This window comes from Hakea prostrata, chromosome 1 (assembly GCF_041222555.1).
Source record: "Hakea prostrata isolate BN-2017 chromosome 1, UWA_Hpros_2, whole genome shotgun sequence".
NCBI lineage: Eukaryota > Viridiplantae > Streptophyta > Magnoliopsida > Proteales > Proteaceae > Hakea > Hakea prostrata.
Window position 1 is genome coordinate 7,323,358 of NC_142600.1, and position 20,256 is coordinate 7,343,613.

General features: G+C 39.1%; 2 protein-coding genes and 1 pseudogene across 2 annotated transcripts; 2 read left to right on the top strand and 1 right to left on the bottom strand.

Annotated features, from left to right (window-relative positions):
- Positions 1-1,437: 1,437 nt before the first annotated feature.
- On the top strand, positions 1,438-11,409 carry LOC149027088 (CDP-diacylglycerol--glycerol-3-phosphate 3-phosphatidyltransferase 2-like). Its single transcript, XM_089159095.1, has 7 exons — positions 1,438-2,200; positions 8,735-8,832; positions 9,000-9,050; positions 9,220-9,333; positions 10,225-10,281; positions 10,360-10,445; positions 10,600-11,409. The coding sequence occupies exons 1-7, from the start codon at positions 1,687-1,689 to the stop codon at positions 10,718-10,720; spliced, it is 1,041 nt and encodes a 346-aa protein (XP_089015221.1). The 5' UTR covers positions 1,438-1,686; the 3' UTR covers positions 10,721-11,409.
- A 241-nt stretch (positions 11,410-11,650) lies between these two features.
- LOC149027089 (E3 ubiquitin-protein ligase SGR9, amyloplastic pseudogene) lies at positions 11,651-13,358 on the top strand (annotated as a pseudogene).
- A 3,857-nt stretch (positions 13,359-17,215) lies between these two features.
- On the bottom strand, positions 17,216-19,929 carry LOC149027090 (uncharacterized). The gene has a single exon (XM_089146337.1). The coding sequence runs from the start codon at positions 19,735-19,737 to the stop codon at positions 19,087-19,089; it is 651 nt and encodes a 216-aa protein (XP_089002463.1). The 5' UTR covers positions 19,738-19,929; the 3' UTR covers positions 17,216-19,086.
- Positions 19,930-20,256: the final 327 nt, after the last annotated feature.

Genomic DNA, 20,256 nt, shown 5'->3' on the forward strand with positions numbered 1-20,256 from the left:
GGCTTAAATTAAATAAAACATACTTTGAAAATTACAAACTACACACAATTATGATTTTTTTGTGAAGTGTAGATAAAATGATTTAAATGCCCTTACCCTCATTTAATTAATTTAAAATTAAAATCGCCCAAATACCCTTTTAAACAATAAAATACCCAAATACCCTAGGTGAGTGAAAGGCCCCTCACCCATCTTCTTCCTATCATTTACTAGCAGTAACTGTCCACCACTGCCGGAAACCACCACACTCCTTCCCTTGTCAAAGACCATTGCCCTCATCGCTGGCTTTCCCCCGGCCGAAAATCTAGCAAAAATTTTGAGGCATATAATTAAGGTAACCAAATAAAAACATTTGACAAAATCCCCGAATTGAGTTGCTATCATGAATTTTGATTTAAAAAACCCTTTGTGCTTGTGATAAACTATCAGGTTTATGAAAGTGAAAGGAGACTGGCGAAGGATTGTTGTGAGATTGGGAAATTTGATTTGTCTAGTATCCCAACTGCTCCAAGGTACAATGGCACACTATAATGCCCTTTCCTTAACTGGTGGACACTTGAGTGGTTGGATGATAACCAGAGCGCTGAGAAGGATTTCCGGTAGGGGAAAGCTAGCTATGGGGTCAATGGTCTCCGGCAGGGGAGGGGATATGGTGGTTTTAGAGGTGTGATGGGAAAAAAGTGATGTGAATAATTTTATTGTTCAAAAAGTATTTGATAATTTAAATTTTAAATTTTATAAATGAATTAAATGGGGGCAAGGGCATTTATATCATTTTGCTTTCACTTAATGAAATAAATCCTAACCGTGCATAATCTGTAATTTTGAATGTGAGTGTTATGTGGCTAGTGAATACTAGTTTCTATCACAATAATAGTAGATATTGTGAAAAAAAAGTTTTTATTTTGTTTTGTTGTAATGTAGCCAAGGATTAATTAAAGATTTTTTTGGGGGGCCATTGTTAAACAGTCATAAGTGACTAGGGGCCACAGGGGAGGGGAAAAGTGTACTTGGGATGGAAGATCAAACTCATGCCCCCCCCCCCCCCCCCCCCCCCCCCCCCAGACTTTATGCCTCGTTTCAAAAAAAAAAAAAAAAACTCTATGCCTCTACGCGGAAGCTGTCACCCCGGTGCTAATTGCTAACATAGAAGGATTAGTTAGAGGTCCCCACCCCCAGACTTTATGCCTCTTTGTTTACCAAAAAAAAAAAAAAAAACTCTATGCCTCTACGCGGAAGCTGTCACCCCGGTGCTAATTGCTAACATAGAAGGATTAGTTAGAGGTCGGTCGGTAATGCCACCAAGTAGACAAAGGCCACTGAGTTGGCGTTCAATTAAAACCGAGATGAGTGAAGGTGGAGCCGCGTAGGAATCTCTGCACCAGCGTTCTAGCGATGTTCTCTCACTGTATGGGAGGTAAGGAAAAGACTATAGAAAGAAGGAACCAATGCATTGCCAGACCATTTTCCCATTTCAGGCCATCGTCCGTCAAAATCCATGTCTGCAACGTCTTATTGAGTCAAAATCACATCACAAATTCCCGACTTCCAAGTTCCGAATTCAGAATTATTACACCTCATTAATGGCGTAGTTTTAGGAAACCAATCTTACCAACTCACGAACGTAACATAAGAGTGCGTGAGGTTTTATTTTCTTCCGCATTATATTTACAGATTAAGCCCTCCATGGCAGCACTTATTAAAGTGACCACGGTTCCTTCAATTTGTGTCAAGAAGCCGCACTTGATTAATGAATGGGTGCGCAGGATAAGCAACAACAATGGCAATTGCAATAGCGGCAGAACTGCTGCAACTGCGATGATGGATGTTGCAGTGACGACGAGAGCGAATGGATCGTTCGGAGACAAAGGAGAGCGATTCTCGGTAGGTTGGAAAGAGGGCTGGAGACGATTTTCCTGCGTAACTTTTGGTGCTTCCTTACCTAACGTCTACTTGCGTAGAAATTTGTCTAGAAAAGCTTTTTCTTCTGCTACTTCGGGATCGACCGGGAGTTCTGTTCCCGATATGGGTTCTGAAAATAAAGACGACCGGGCTGACAAGGAACGGTTGTCATCGTTGCTATTGAACCACGATCAAAACTCACTCCAACAACAACAACAACTGCAGACTACCAGGTTGCTTACATTGCCTACAATCTTAACGCTTGCTCGCGTTGCTGCTGTACCACTTATTGTTTGCAGTAAGTTCCAGATCTGTTCTTTCTCTGGTACGATATATGCTGTTATTTGCCTCAGATTCATGGGCTATCTCCCTCTCCATTTATTTCTGTATTGGGAAGAACCCGATTGAATATTTCTGCGGGAGGTTTTCTTTATCTGGTGTGTTTTTGATTTGCTGTACGGATGCAAGATGTTTGCGTCATTGTGTGAAAGAAACAAGCTAAATTGGTTTGGAATTTTGACATCTACTCTTGAGTTGTGGGATTGTTTGGATTTAGTTGCATGTCAGAGTTAGACCCTTGTAAACTCGCATTTTGATTCTGAGTTGTAAATACAACTGATCTCTTGAAGGGTCTGAATTTTCCTATTACATCTACTGAATTACCCTCTTGCAGAGGTAGAATGACAAGGTCTATGTTCAAGCATTCATTTTTTTTTTTTTTTGGTAGATATGTTCAAGCATTCATAGGTTCTATACTGTTGTTGGAGGAAATTTTGTTTGTTACTGACATCTATTGAAGATTAACTCCCAAATTATACATGACAATAACTATTAATTAATTTGATGATGGAATAGGAAGAGGATCCCTTTGTTGTCTTCCTCCAGGGTACTGATACTTGATTCAGCTGCTAGTGCTTCATTTAGAGGTTGGGAGTTTGTTGGTAAAAGAGGTAAAATGTTCTGTTCATTCCAATAATTAATCTTGTTGTGGGGAAACTGTAGAATCAAAGTGCCCACTGACTTATATTTATTAGCAAGAGGATGTATTTATTGTCCAGCCAGTCATGAGTATGCTTGGAGAACTTTTCTCAATGCAGTCTCTATGCTTAAACATGTCTAAGATGAGAGCAAATTATTAGATTTTGCTCATTAAGTTCCAATTTAATGGGATGAACAGTAGATTTTTTTTAGCCAAATACCCTGAAAGAACTGATTAACTTCATTTTATTCTTGATTGTGCTTTTTGCCTCTAAAAAGAAGTGTACTTAATATCATGTAATGGATTCATTGCATTAGGCAGGTCAATCAGTAGATCAATCCATCCCTGTTGACCATTAACTTCAATTGCAGTAGCTTGGAGACCAGGAGTCGCAAGAATCTTCCACCCAATGAGGGTCAAAGGATTTACCAGCACCCTACTACCCTACCAGCAACCCCAGCAATTTTGTCCAAGTATAGGGGTATTTTGGGTTTTCTATTTTCTATTTTTTGTTTTTTGATTGAGTCCACTTAGGGTCTAGTTGGGTCCAGCATGTTAGTAGGACCCTAAATTTACTAAATATTTTTGCAATTGAGTTATTATTTTGAAAGTTATTGAAGAGTCCTTGTCAATGTTGGACTCCTAGTTTGTGAAGGAGGAGTCCATTAGGGTTGTCCTAGTCCTTGCAGGGAACCAACATCTACTCTTGGAATTCAAATTGGAACCCTCTGGAGTTAGTTCTGAAGGTTCCTTGGATGAGTCAAAGTACTGATGTTTTTTGAATTGGTTTGCAAGTTGGGTCCAAGTCTGTCTACTTTTAGGGAGTTAAGTCCTTTGATGTCTCCCTTCACGTAGGCAGTAAATAAGCCACAATATAATGTAAAAACCAGTCTTGAGTTATTGAATAAAAACCTGAGATTGAAGGAAGAGTGAGTCGTGGGTGGGTTCCTAGGAGGAAACCCACGGCTGTGAGTGTGATCTAATTCTGCAATTTGCTTCAAGTTCCTTCCTTCAAGCTTTGATAGCAATCCAACTCAAGCAACTACAGCAGCCTAACGTCCTCCCTTCCAAGTAACTATATAGCAGCCCTTCCCCCACCTCTTAAGCCCATGCATCCCTCCCCCATTCCCAGTAGCAGCAGCTTGACCCCTCCTCTCTTAACTTCCTAAATCCCCACCCCTTTACACCTCCTTTCCCCTCTAGTAGGGTTGCACCTAATCCCTTACTTCATGCCTACTCTTATTTTCTATTGAAAGACTTAAACCCTGGTACTTCTAAATTTTCTTCAGTTTATCTTCTTCATTAAAATTTTGTAATTCATCTTCAACCTCTAGACCTTAACCCTAGTTCAACATTAACCCTCAAACACACTCCAAAACCACTTAGGATTAGCATCTCCCATACCTACTCTACTTCCCCTTCCAAGTCCTAGCCCTGGTTGACTTCCCTAAAGTCCTACTACAACTAAGAAACCTCAAACTAAACCCAAACCTATGGGATTAAATCTGAAATTACAAAACCCAAATAACAGTCCTAGTCCTAAACTAACTGAACCCATTGAAACCCTAAATTCCAGATCTGAAACCATAATTACAGCAAGATTTCAGTAAACCCTAGCCCAAATCCTAGCCTATAACCCCAGAACATTCCATTCCCTTCAACCCTAGGGATTCTAAACCCTAGTTGACTGCTTATTCTATTGAAGAGGATCTTGGAGTGAGCCTAAAGCTAGGGCATTACCTCAATCAGTCAAACCGTAGTCCTGGTTCACATCAGATACTTCTGGAGGTGACTGAATGTGGGCCTAGATATTGCTACCAACCTAGTATCATACAATGTGGGCGCTTGATTTGTTGGGGATTCAACTACCTATATTGGATCCATTTCTGAACTTGGAGATACTACTTACTTGAGTTGGAAGGCAAGATCCTTATGTTTCTTATGGGTATATCTCATTTTAGTGGAGAACAAGGCCAGGTAACTCTAGAATAGATTAGTTGACCAGGGATCAAGCTTATAGAAACTCATATGTCTGGAGCATTTCTAGAAAATTCATTCGAGGAGGAGAAGGATTGATATAGCTTATATTTAGGAGCCTAGATGGAAGGGTATAGGTTTAAGAGTCGGTAGCTGAGGCTTTAATGAAGGAGGAAAAGATTACCATGGGGAGAGATCTTAGCAAACATGTTGAGAGAGATCATTGAGACTATGAAGGAGTACATGGATGAAATGGTTATGGAGAGAGGAACGAGAAGGTGACTTTAGTTTTTTAGTTTTATCATGACTTATGATTTATCCATACTTCCATAGCAAATAGATACTCTGAAATAAAGGGTGGGCCTTGATAGCGGTGCAATGGTGAATGCTCTGTTGTGACTGATGGTCACTTTTTGAGTATGAAAACAGGCAATCCTGTAAAAATAGGGGTAAGTGGTGCAAAATCACCACCATATTGGGCTTCCTTCCTCAAGAATAATTTAGGATTGGGTCATATATATATTTGGCCTTTGGTTCCTTGGGCTTACTTTGTAATTGGCTAATTTAATGGGCCTAAAATATGGGTAGAAAAATAGGAAAACAGTTTTTTTTTTTTGTTAATTTGGCTAAGAGTCCTATTCTAGATGTATTTCCTTTGTGATTTCAAATTCCTAGTCAATTTTAGGTTACTTAATAGGATAGGCCTTCCCTTTTTAGCATAGGAGTCTATTTTAGGGTCAGTTTCTAATTTTGAGTGCTAATTTGATTTTGAACCTATTTGAGCCAATGTGGCTATAAATATAGATGTAATTGCTCAATTGTGCCATGATTTGATTAATTGGAATTCTGAGTTTGGCTTACTGCTGCCGGTGAGGTATAATGACATAGCATCACCTGCAGAGGCGGACCTGCATTGGGGCTAAAGGGGGCCATCCCCCCCCCCCCAATTTTTGTTAAAAATATGTTGAATAGTTACTTTGTTTTTTATTGTTTTTTCTCTTCCCACATGTGAAATATCACTATTTGCCCCCTCCCTCAACATTGAGAATAGTTTTTTAAAGGTAAAATAATGGTATAAATGTCATTCCTAATTAGAAACCAACTCCTCAATTCCTATTTATGCTCTCCTCTCTCCTATTTTCTTCCTATTTATTCTCTTCTCTTTCTAGTTTCTACAAATGTGGGTTAAGGGAAAATTTGGAAAAAATGTTCTCCACAATTAGCTATTTTCTCTCTCTCTTAATTTATTTATTTTTTCTCATTTTTTTGTTATTTGATTTTATAGTCTCTCTTTCTTTTCTTTTTTTTTTTGCTATTTTTGTTATTTGGTTTCATATTATAAATGATATATCTATAGTTAGTAAGGTAACTAACTACCATTGTTTTGCATCTCCTACCCATATAAATTTTTTCGGTTGAAATCATGTGCCATTTTTTTTTGGTCAGGGAAAAAATATTATTATCAATAATTTACCTATATTTTTAATGTGTGGGTCCCCATAGAACATATGTGGGCTTACATCTGAATATGATAAAATAATTCAGAGGTGGGACCCCTAGTGGGTCCTACATGGGTCCACACAATATGTGTGGTGTAAAAGCATTAGTGCTCCCCCAACGGGGAGGTGATCTAGACTCTCATTTTCGGCCCCCCCAATGTTGGATCCTGGTTCCGCCCTTGATCACCCGCCTCTCTTTCTTCCTCTTATATGCGATTTCTTTTTATTACTACTTGAATTTCCTGAGATCAAGTCTTCTGATCAACAATTTAGCTGGTTGTTCTTTTCTAAAACTATAAATTGAATCATCCCTATCCCTAATTCTTTTTCTAAACTTCTTAATTCCCCAATGGCCCAACCCTAAATTCCCTCTTCTTTCTATTCTCGTTTTCCTTAAACCGTAGGAATTGGAACATATCTTCAGTCCAAACTAACCATTAGGAACCATTAGAAATCCATCCCATAGCCTACACCTATCATCCCTTTCTCCTTTTAGATATTCTTTTTTCTAATTTTTCTTGAACTTTGGGTCTTTACTTCAACAGTTCATTCAAAAGGTCTTAGTGACCCATGCCCTTCAACACAAGCTTGGGATCCTATCTTTTTCTCTGTTCATGTAGCAGAGCAATAAGAACAGGTTTGGAACCCTTTCCAACATTTATTACGTAATTCAACTTTGGACAACTGGAGCAGAAAACCAACCTCTCCCAACAATTGGAGAAGGAGAAAACCATTCCTACAAGCCTAGAAATGTGATGCATGTTGTAAGAATTATGGGCTAAGGCCTGAGAGTGTACATCTAGGTGTGGAACATCTTCCCGGTTAGGCTGACTTTGTAAGGGCCCAAGGTCCCCGCCATCGTTGCTTGAAGCTCTGGTATTCTTCTTTCGCCCACTTACTAAAGACTTAGTCTTACAGCTAGCCATGCTACCATCTTTGGCCCTAATTTTTGGACTCTTTTGGAGACCTAACTCAAAGTCATATCTACACCAATCTAACTGTTAGATATGTTGTGAACTTTAGGAACCTCGTCCCCCCAACCCTACTGACCTTCCTTCCCAATTTCAGCCCTAATGGACCGACCAAACCCCTGATGTGCCCATCCTCGTTATTGTGACCCTATCTTCCCTCCAAAATTGAAAAACCCAATATCTCCAATCCACCCATCCAAAATCATTGAAACTTGAAGAGAGGAACAAAACATAAATTCCTTTGATGTTTTATCCCATTCCCTCTAATTTTCATCCCATATCAATACCCCCTATCAAGGAAGTTATCAACCTCCTAAGGGATGGGCTAAAGTATCCTTAACCATCAATATCCCATCCAACAAAACAAACCCCAACCAGGGAGCAAAGCACGATTATTAGGACCCAGTTGAGGGATAACCACCCATATACCCTAACCCCAAACCCTAGTTTTTGGCCTGGAAATCAAGTCTTGCCCTAGAGAACCTTGGAGCTACAGTCCTATTCGAGAAAGGCTGCATCAGTAATGCTGCACACAGTATGACCCTCCCCAGACCCTGCATGGTTGAAGCCTTGTGCATTATGTATGCCCTTTTAAACATATATTTTGGTGGTCATTGAATTGAAAGTGGAAGGAGATCCCTTTATTTTATTTTCTGGTTATTATTGAATTGTTTGTCAAGCTTTATAGCATGTTGGTACACCTGTAGGTGTTTTAGATGATATTGGGTTATCATGTTCTCAACACTGTTAGACATGGGTGGAATTGGGAACGATGTTCTAAATTTCGGTTTTGGGGGCAGTTTTGACCAGCCAGGAAATTGAGAATTCCAGAGTTCAGGTTGAAACCTGGTTGATACAATATCGCACACCAGTTTCCTTCGAGTAACCTAGGAAACCCAGATCTTGAACCATGATTAGGAGATTAAAATGTGGTCTGGTTACTGTATTATTATTGTTTCTTCTTTCTTCCTGCTCTAATCAAATCTTCAATGCTTTGTGCTCATGATCCATATTTTCTGCATGTAGCCCTTAAGTAAAGCAACATTTCTTGCAAAATAAGAAGCATATGTATGGATCCAAATAGATTACCAAAAGAAGGTTATTGGCCGCATTAATTCATTTAGCTTTCAATTTAGTGCTTATTGATCCAACCTATGGCAGAAAAGTACTTCGGATTTACCTACAATTACTTTTCATTTTCTTCTTTTATTTATTTATTGTTTTTTTTGGGGGGGGGGGGGAGAGGGTGTGGGGAAATGGTTTGTTCTAATTAGAGTATAACACACAATTACCATGGAACTATTTTTGCACCTTCTGTATTTAATATTTTGTCCAGTTTACTATCACTTTTTTTCTGTATGGCATCTGTATATTGATAAAGCTAATAATTTGATTTTGCTTGCCAGCGTTCTACATGAATGGCTCATGGGGAACAACAGCAACAACAAGTATTTTCATTGCTGCTGCAATTACGGATTGGCTTGATGGGTACCTTGCTCGAAAGGTACTCAACATCTAAATGATCTGAAAGAGACATGTTGAATAACATTCTTTCTTCTTCTTTTTCTTTCTCTTTTTTTTTTTTAAATAATTCTTTTCTGATTAATATTTCTGTTACTTCCATTTTATCTCATTTTTGCCTCTGGAACTTTCTCCTGCTATGTGTATCAGATGGGATTAGGAACGGCATTTGGTGCTTTTCTGGACCCTGTTGCCGATAAGGTTTGATCCTACTTTGAACACAATAGAAGAGAGCCTTATATTGGTTGAGCTAGATAGTTGATTTGAAAAATACATGGTGTTCTGGTCAAGATTAAGAGATGAAAAGAGAAAGGGAAAATTTGATTCCTGTTATAGGTTTTTGTTTGCTTATTCTGTTCATTGAATGCAGCTTATGGTTGCTGCAACCTTGGTGTTATTGTGCACCAGACCTTTGGAAGTTGCTATGTTTGGAGAATTACCATGGCTACTGCCTTTGCCTTCAATTGCTATAATTGGTAGAGAGGTGATTGCCTGATCTTTACTTCATCTCATATGCCTTTTACCACTTTGGCATTGACTTGTACCCTGGATTTAGCTTTTCTCAATTTGTGTTTCTTCTTCTTTTCATCTCAAGTTTTTTAGTATTTTGGAAGTATGCTACCACACTTAACATAGGTTCATAAATTAGATAGCTTAACCCAGAGGAATTCTAGAAAATGAGGTTTGAGAATGTAGTGTTCATGGTTGTATGATTAATATTCCACTCCCCCCGCGGGACCAACCCAACATATGTTCTATTATAACCCAAGGAAATATTTTCATTGACTCTAGCACTTGTAAAATTCACATTCCCTTCCTAGATGCGAGCTTTCTGCATCTTTATGGCAGTTATCAGAAATTTTGTGTGTTGAGGCATCCTGTTTGACCTGCTTATGCCAAAATGTGCAAAATCTACCTATATAGTACTACCTTGCAAGTTTCCGCCCAGCTTCTTATTTTCTAATTTCCTCTTCTCTCTTTTATTTCATGTAAGGCATAAAAAGGCATCTTTGGACATTGCTTTTTCAAGAATTTATTTTCTTGTCTTTGGAATTGATCCAAACATATTAGATGCCAAAAGAATAATGTGTTAGGATGTCTACATGAAGTGCTGTGAATCCATTTAATCGTAAATCATGTTTCTTCCACTCTTATTGGTTGTCATCAGTTGGGGATGATGAAGGATATGGAATGGTGAAAAAGCTTGTCTATGCATTTAACTGACTTGTTTGCTATGAATGGTCATCCTGATTGGGACTCGATTGTGGCTTGTTCCTGCAGTAAACGTTTTTGCTTCATCTAGTTTTTATGTTCTTATATTATATATGAGGATATCATAAAAGTTATTTGCTTCCCCACCCGCTCCTTTTTGTAGATAACAATGTCAGCAGTAAGGGAATGGGCTGCCTCACAAAATAGCAAAATTCTTGAGGTTCTTTCCCACCTATACCTCTCTGCCATTTTTTATACTTAAAATTCTTGATATAATTCAAAATGTGTAACTTCTCAGGCTGTTGCTGTAAATAATCTTGGGAAGTGGAAAACAGCTACACAAATGACCGCATTGACTGCTCTATTGGCTGCACGAGACAGCAGGTAATAGAATAATAGTCTATATTTTCTCAAATTAGCTTATGAATATCCATAGTAATTCTTAAGATTCTAGTTACAAGAAAGGGAGAGAAAACTCCTCATCTTGGATGTTGGAAAATTCTCTAATATCTATTTTTCATGTTTTCAAATTTTGCAGTCTAGCAGTGTCAGAAATTCTAGTTGCCTTGGGTGTTATTTTACTTTACATCTCAGCTGGTCTTGCTGTGTGGTCATTGGCCGTGTACATTAGGAAGATATGGAGAGTATTGCTGAAGTAGGTTTATTTTCCTGTAATTGAGCTTGCTGGTGAGAAGGTAGTCACGTTGGGTTTATGCTGAGTTTTCCCTTTTAAAAGTCTTCATTTTTTGGTTCTTAAATGCCCCCAATGCAATGACCAATCTATATCACTTCCATTGACACAAGCTGTACTTGGATAACGGAGCTGACTGGGAAGCTATTTTCTCCATAGTCCAAACATTTGTAAGTTACTTCAAGTCAAGACTGATCAGGAGGGGGGAAATAATTTGTGTTTTCTTACTTCACTTTAATTGATCCGAAAGTGATGGTTTGCGCTGACTGTGCGATGTGCTACGGTCGGAAACATCTTTAGGATCAAGTTACCTGCAGGTGAATTGGAAGAAGTGCCCACCTCAAAACTACTATATTTTAGATATTCACCTCAGAAGATGTTTTGTGGGGATTTTTTTTTACTTTCTGAAAGGCAGTGGAAGTGATCTGTCCATAGCTGTGGCTTTTAACAAAATCTGCTCAGCCAGAATAATAGATTTTAAGGAGCACTATCCCTGCTGCCAGTCTCCCTAGTGGAAAAAGTTTGTTAAGTTAGGTGTAATAGGTGGCAAGTATTGAAGATCTTTGGGGAAGTCCTAATGGAAACTCTGTAAACTTGGATTATTAAACTGAACATGTTTTAAATGGTATTGCAGGAGGTTTATATTGAGATGAAACTTAGTTTCTGATAGCAGAGGAACAAAAGCAGGTTGTAGCCCTTTTAGAGAGTATAGATGAATCAACAAAGAAGCAAAGTAGATCAAAATGTGTGATTATAGTTTATTCAAGTTTAGTTCATTGATTTTGACTCCTCAGCTTTTCTTTCCCTACTTATGAGGGATTGCTTTCATTATGTGTGGATGACCACTTGATGATTACAATATGCTATGATTTGACTCTTGAAAGGAGTCATAAACCGAGTCTTCATAATGGCATTACTAATGTAAACCTATATTACCAATAGAGACTTGGCATAGTCTCTCCTCATCTCCAAGTTCCAACCTCCACTAATCGGTAGCACATTAATTTCCTTTAGTACCCTTTCCTTCTCAAATTATACTGGCTGATTCAGAATCAGTGGCACCCATTCCATCGGAATTATCAGATATTTTGTGAAATCCTTGTTCTTCCCGTCCACTGTTAAAATAATTCTTGATTGATTCCAACTGCCTCCGATCCAATTACAATCAATTAGGTGAATTAGGTTTCTCGATCGATTGCACGTGCTCTGCACCTTCTAAAAATTGCAAAAAGCATTAATGGTATAAAGAAAGAAATCGAACTGCTCGGAGAACTTTATAAAGCCAAATGATCTTTTTCTCGCTCACCTTACCTTCCTAACGAATCTCCAAGCTCCTCTCGCAGACACACATGAGATCTTGGATGCATTCTCCATGGACGAGAAGGAAGACAAGGATCCTGGCGAGACTATCATGGCAGCAATCTGCTCGCTTAATACTCGTCAATTCTCCGACCTGATATACTCCATAGCATCGGAGTTCCGGCGGCGTCACCTTCACCTCTGTGTCCTCCTCTGCTCTTCAACAAGATTCACACAAACTCTCTTCCACCTCCAAACCATTTCACTTCGCCACAAAGCCCTCTTGATAGCTCGTTATCTCCTATCCACTCTCACACTCCTCACACGTTTTTTAGTAACCTCAACCACCTCCTCTTCCCTTAAATTGAGCTTGAGAGAATTCGAAGCGGCCTTGCTTCTCATGCTTCTCTGCGAGGTATATCAGCAGGAGCCCAAAGCATTACAGGGTTCTCCAGCAGAGTGGCACACAATTCTCAACGATTACATATTGCGTTCTAGCTTGTTAACGATGGCGGGTCTCGGAGAGTCTAGTAGTGCTGTCTTCACTTCCTATATCGATTTGACGGTTAAGTGCCGGAGGTTTCTTGATGCAGCAGGATGTGGTGATGAGACAGTGAGGGAGGTGGCGGCATCGGTGGCGGCGGTTGTAGCATTGCCATCGGTAGAGGAAAGTGGTCGTTTGGAGTGTGCTATATGCAGAGAAGAGATGAAGGAAGGGGAGGAGATGCGTAGATTGCCATGTGAACACATATTTCATTGGATGTGTGTGTTGCCATGGCTGAAGAAGAGAAACACTTGTCCTTGCTGCCGCTTTCAGCTTCCCACTGATGATGTCTTTGGTGAGATTCGGAGGCTGTGGAGTATCCTTGTCACCAAGAGTTGAATTAACTCGTGATAATATAATGGAACTACAAATATAGATGAAATTCGTCATTAATCCTTAAAGAATGAGATTGTTTTTGTATGCATCAATGGTTCAGGGCCTGAAGGACACCTGAATGTATGTTACACAATGCTGTCACATAAATCTAATGTTTTGAAGTTTGTTTTTTTGTTTTTTTGGGTATGAATGTTTTGATTATTGCTTTGGGTTATTAACCCGTAAATGAGATGCTTTCCCTTTTATTTTTCGACTTAAAGATCACTGAAGCGGTCAAAAGCTACTTTTATTCAGCAAAAAAGCTATTTTTTTTTTCTGGCCCCATTCGGCACCAAAGAATACTTGAGGATAACAATTGATTCCACTTCTCCCCTTTGTTGGACCACAACCATGATGGTTGAAGGGGCATCACGGACCCAGGATGTAGGAAGAGTTGAAAAGAGAGTAGTTTTAAAGGGAAATCCAATCACCGCAGTCTCAGGGGAGAAGTATATACTCCTCTCCACTGTACAATAGGTGTGAGACTCACGTAAGATCCAAAGAATCTTATTTTTAATTCATTTTATCAATATTCAAGCGTAAACTTTACCATTATTATATGGTAGAGAAGTATCAAGGAATCGCATACAACTCCTATGATTGAGAAAGTGATCCAAGCCTAAGAAAGAAAGAAAAATTGAAGCTCTAGTATAGGCCACATTCCTGGTTTTTCCCTATGAATTGCCCTATCAATAATAGATTTTTTTAAAATTTTTTTTTTGGCAAACAATAGTCGTAATATTCCATCCAAGATGTGCGTAAACCTCCCATAAATCCCATGATGAACATACAAAGGGTAAAGCCCACTACTTAACTAGAGCACCCCAATTTGACAAGATCATCAAAAAGCCCATCCTCATGGTATTGCATGGCACTAAGATTGAACTGAAGCGGAAAATAGCAGTTGGATTCAGACAAGAAATCATTTTAACGCTCCATCTCAACGGTTTCAGGCTATTAAGATTTAAGAGTTGCTACAAAAGTCGATTCAAAGTATTACACAGAACTACATGATTTTGATTGATTTTGATTGCTCTGATTGTGACTAGATGAGATGGACACGTAGCTGGAATTGGTGAAATTATTACTTGGATCGTACCATATCATATTGGTTAAGAGACTTCAACCATGCAACTGCATTTCAACCCATGGGATTCAGATCAAATCCTATCAGCTGAAAACGCTAGTTCAACCCGTCTCAGGACGAATCAATCAGTTGACAACTCTAGGTCAGACCATGGCAAACCCGTATCATAGATTTTAGCTGAAATTTCACAGGGAACATGAGAAAAACATGACCTGTTAACATCCTCAGTCAATCATGGACCCTCTATTATTGAACAATTGACAGAGCAACAAGAAATACCAATTCTTTTGAGTGAATTAGACAGACAATAGATTTTCTAACCAACCACTTTCAGATTGGTAAAAAAAAGTTCTCAGGAAACATCTTTCATGGGGGGGAAAAGGCATTGGTGTCCCAAAAATTGCAGTTTATAAAATATGGCATTGTAGTTGACTGTCCCAAAAATATAAAGAGGGCAGAACAGTTCAAGTGCATAATAGCAGAATATTAGCCTTCAAAGTTGGTGGAAGATGTAAAATTAGTGTTCTGTACACAGATTATCCATAAAATCTTCCAATACAAGAATTTGCAGCTTCACAGATTAGCCTAACTTCATGAATATGATCTACTAATAGTCATCTGGAATCAGAAATGACTGAAGACAAGGAAATAAGGACATGGGCATAAATATCACTAACCTAAGCTATTTCACCAAAAATCTTTTTGTAACAAACAGAAACCCTTTTTCTGGAATGCATGTTGAGCAAGATGCTTGCTGATATCATGCACAACCTTTAACGCAGGAATGGACAACCAAACATCTCACACGGATCTATGCAAACAGACAAGTAAGACACTCATTATTGTTTCCTGAGCAAGCCGCAGTTGATCATTAGTGAGTGGAGTGGGCAGTGATCATGGAGGTATTCTCAAATTCACCTAATTTATAGGAGATTAATTTTGAAGTATAACATCAGTGAATAACTAGCTTCTTGCAAATGCCAGTAGGTCATTTCAGACCGTCTCCTGGAATACCTAGGATCATCTACACAACCAGCAGACAAACAGGAAAAGGAATGCAGGAACATATTTTTGCAAAGTACCTGCCTGGATATCTCTAGGACAAGATCATCATTAGCAAGCACTTTGGAGCTAGAACCATGATTTTCAAGATGGTACATTAGATTACATCATGGTTGACTTTGAACAGATCATAAATAAAAAAAGGAACATGGTCCATTGACATACAAGCAGCACTCCCCATGTGAGTTCCATGAATGAATCGCAGAAACAATCCTAACACCTTTCAGTACTAGACTAGGTTCAGTTGAACACATATGGCAATGCAGTTCACACCCAAAGCATGAATGACAATTCTACTTCACATGTTTACATCTCATTTTCACCAGCATTTGATTACCAAAAAAATTCACCAGTATTTGCAACAGTAGCACTAGCAGGAGACCTAGGGAGAGGGATAGATCAATGGAGATCCTGAAGAAATGTCATGTTCAGCCTTGCATTCAATTAAACAATAGAACCTATAACTCCCAACACTCCCCCCCCCGGAGGAAAAAGAAAAACCAGAACCCAAGTCATGTAAATATACTCCGCATTAACGTTGCAACTGCTGCTGGAAAGTGGAAGCAAGTCAAGACCAGACTCCAGAAATGGAGAAGAAACCTGGGTGGAGTGGGAAATTGCCCATAACGTTCATGAGCTTGACTCACTGAAAGCTCAAATATCAATAAGAATTTTATGATACTCGAGAGGAACTAGACATGTGAACTGCCAGATATCTTTGACTCAGATGAGTTATTATATACTTCAACCAATCAACTTTCTTCTCTATGTTTTTTCTATTTCATTTTTTGGATACCTTTCTACCCACAAAATTTCATCTCCTTCTGATGATCAAACCACCTAAGAACTTCCATAGGATAGAATTCGAAGGAAAGTTAACACTAGTGGGGTGGAGTATAGGGTTGAAGTTCTCTTCCACCTAGATCACTAGTCTCTCCACAAGAAGTTCTCCTAGCTGCACCTGGCCACCTGCATCTAGAAGTCCATTATGTGAATATAATTAGGAGCCTAAGATGTGCCTAACCCTGACTCTCTTTCTTTTCTGGTTGCCCTGGGGGGGGGGGGGGGTTGTAGAAATCAAGCACATGAAGGAAAGCTAAATATGATATCCGATAAAAGCAGGGTCAATTTCCAGTTTTCCAAATTATAGTTTAATACTTTAATTAAGAGATGAGTTCCACATAAAATAACCTCTATTGAAGGGATGAAAACTTATTTATTTTATTGGATGGAGAATGGTATCTTCCTTCAGCCTCTATAGCTGGTGCTATAGTTGTTCAGCCTTCATCATTACTATACTTTTCTACATCGTTTGAAACGACGACAAACCTTATCCCAAATGAATGGGGTCAGCTACATGGATCCTTGCCTTCCAATCAGCTCCATTTAAGGCCATATTAGATACAAGGCCTTAGCCATGCATATCATTTCTCACCGCTTCTCCTAAGGTTATTATAGGCCTGCCCCTAGCTCTTCTAGTCCTTTCAATCTAAATTAAATGACTTCTCAGTACAGGGGCCTTTAAAGGCACTTGTTGTACATGGCCGGCACACCTCAATCAACTTTCCCATAACTTATTATTTATAAACTATTCTTGGACTCTAATATAATCACTCTTTACCTGATCCTTCCTAGTTTTGCCACTCATCCATCTTAGCATCCTCATTTCTTCTACACTGGGTTTATCTCTATGATACTTCTTAACAGCCCAACACTTTGTACCATACATAATAGACGGTCATACACCGGTCCTATAGAATTTTCCATTGAGCAACTGCAGTCCTTCTAAATCATTAAGATACAACATTGCTTGACCAAAAATATGTCTCTCCAAAGCCTTCTTGATTTTCTTCTTCTTTTTTTCTCCCCCCCCCCCCCACCCTCTTCAAAAGAACTACTTAATATTGTAAAACCAACCTTAAAAAAAAATGGAGTACTTAATATGTACCTATAACCTAATCAAGATACCAATCCTGAAGGGCATTGAATTAACCAGAGCTATTAATCCATAAGGTTGGTCTTCTGAAACCATTGCTGATAAAGTACCCACCCACCCCCACCCCCCACCCCCGAACCCAAACAAAAAAAAGGATATTGTTTTCAAGTCACCTATACATTTCTCTATGTCTAACTTACTTTTTTTTTCCCCTTCTGACTCAATTGAGATCAGAACTTCTTTTCCCTTATCAAAGCTTCAATGCCTTTCCAGCTCATGGAGCATAAACCAGAAAAATTCAAGAATATTCACCTTTAAGATCCCTAGATCTCTTTGACCATGACCCACATACAAATCAAGCCCTCTCCAAGATGTGCACCTAACACTATTGAGATATAGCAATTTAGAAGTACCTTTTCCAACCAATTCCCAATACAACCTGCCTGCTTGCCTTTCTACTTTCCTGTTTCTGTTTGGAACAATCATTCTTCTCAGTCAATTGAACTGCCATTCAATTCACCAGACCTGAAAAGATAAACAAATAACTATTCATTATGGGTTGCCACGGCATCATTGCTGATCAGAATTCTTGGATCCTTAGGCCAAAGTAGGTGGATGTATGGACAGCCACCTTTGGCATAATATTCAGTCAATACAGAATCCATTGAAGTCAATATTCACAGTAAATGCGGAATCTATTGAAGTCAATATTAACTGTCAATACTGAAGTCAAAATTCACAGTCAATACTGAATCTATCGAAGTCAATCCAAACATGTATTTCAAGTGAGTTAAAATTGATGGAAACATCCAACTTGGTCACCATTGGATTGCAAGTTAATATGTCATATGCAAGTCCATATTTCACAACTCTGTGCTGGGACACACATTAGATCAACTGATCATTTACTAGTTCCTATAGAAAATGAGCAATATTATGGAGAATGCTATCAATATGATGGAAAAACTGGAAGTCAATGAACTTCAGCATCTTCAATCAAATGTTTTTAGAAAAAGTGATACTCCACTCTAATGATTTAAAGAGGATTGCACAAAAACAGACTTCAAATCGTATTGGGAATCCTAAATACTTCCTGTTCTCATGATACCTCTATAGGGTTGGCCTTCCTACAACATATATCACCTACCTAGACAGCAAAGAGAATAAACGAGAAAAAAGCAACACTAACCTGACAAAAAATGTTAGTAGATGATGATACAGTAAAAATTGAAGAACTCAAGATATTCTTATTACCATACAACCAAGCCAAAAATCGTATAGCTGAAGTGAAACCATGAAAATACCCAACAATGCAAAATGATCAGTAAATTTAAATCTCTTAGTGATCCAGATCAACAGAGTTTATAATTATGCATCGAGTACCCAACCCTTTTACCTAGTGCTGAAGACTTCAATGATGGTTATTATGTAGCCAAAGCACAATGTGTACAACACTTTCAAATGCCAACTGAATCGAGGCCAACTTCATGAGCTAAGAAACCCGAGGCCCTAGTACTGGACGACAAAAGCTGTATTTATTCAACACACTAGCACTGGTAACAGCATCCACATAGTCCAATAGCACGATTTATCTCTGTGCAAACAGTTATAGTGAAGGTTCAAGAAATCATCTTCTACCAGGGATCATGGCTGTGGCTTCACTGGCAGGTCAAGTGGAGTTATCCACAGAAGCAGAAACCTGCGGGGACAAATGCATCTGTTCCAGAGGTAAAGGATTAATTCAAACCTTGATGTATGATCAAGGCAAATGCCTGCATGCTTCCAGTACTGGGGTTCAGATTAAAAATGAAATTACTTCAACCAGGTAAACATATATTAAAAAAATAATAATTTCCACTATACGAGCCCATAAATTTATCAAATGACAATTCTTCCAAGTTAATTGTAAGAATGTGGCTCGGAAAATGCTCAGAATATTCTTGTTAGTATATAAAACAACAACAATGCCACCTTTACCAGTAGCTATTTCTCGTCTCACTTCTCCTCCTCTTCTTCACTTCTCCTCTTGTCTCACTTCTCCTCCTCTTCTTCACTTCTCCTCTTGCTCTTTTTGTTCTTCCTGGTGCGCCGCTCCTCGGAATCATTCAGTTCTCCATCTGCAACTTCCTTATTTTTCCTCTTCTTCGTCTCCTCTTTCTTCCCCTCAGAATCGTTCAATCCTCCATCTTCAACTGCTTTCTCTTTCCTCTTCTTTGTCTCCTCTCTCTTCTCCTCCACAATCTGGACATCAGCTCCACCTTCTCTAACCTTAGCTTCTGGCTCAAAGTCACTGAAATCTTTTTTTCTTTTACTCTGCCTATTGATTCCTTCATCATCAACTGGTCTCCCACTATTCCTGTAACTCTGTTCTTCCAATGAATCACTGAATCGACCTCGGCCAGGGGCCAGTGAGCCTTCTTCTCTATAGTTTCTCTCAGCAACCGTTGGTGGCCCATTATCCAGTGTCTCCATACCAGGTTTTTTGTGTTTATGGTGGGTTCGTCCCTTGAGTTCATTGTGAAACTCAGCCAACTCGTCAAAGGCAGCAGAAGCTCGTTTCAGATAAACAGAAACGGCTTGCGAAGCTCCAGTTTCCTCGTTGATAAATTTGTGCAGAACTGAAGCAGCTTTAGATAGTGAAATGGGCTTCGAAGATGTGAGAGATCCTTTAATCGATTTCATTGATCAGTGTTCTTCTCTCAAATATTTCAAACGGTAAATCTTTTCTGTATGACGGCAAATTGAAGCCGCCTTGGTTGTCTCTAGGGTTTAAGCTGGTACATACGGGGTCTTGTTTCCAATGGAGAGAGCGGCAGAACCGAATGCGTAGGGTTGAAAGTCGGAGGGAGGAAGGAGCTGCAAGGTTTTTTTCTTGTTAGGTATGTCACGGAGGTCGGGGACCTGAGGCTTATTATCTCTAATACCCAAATCAGCCGGTTCAGTTGTCGATCGGTCGAACCAAAAGCTCATTCGGCGGTTCCGCTATGGCTAGAAACTGGCCCTGTGCCTTGGACTTTTCTTTATTAGTCTTAATGCGCAGGACCGTCGCGGTACATTCATCTTTTCTTTTCTTTCTTTCTCTCTTTCTTTCTTCTCTTTTTTTAAATTTTTTTTTATTTTTTTATTTTTTTGGTTTGCCAACCCCGGTTTTATAAACCGATGGTTCGACCCGCGTTGCACACCTGGCTGTGGTGGGTGAGT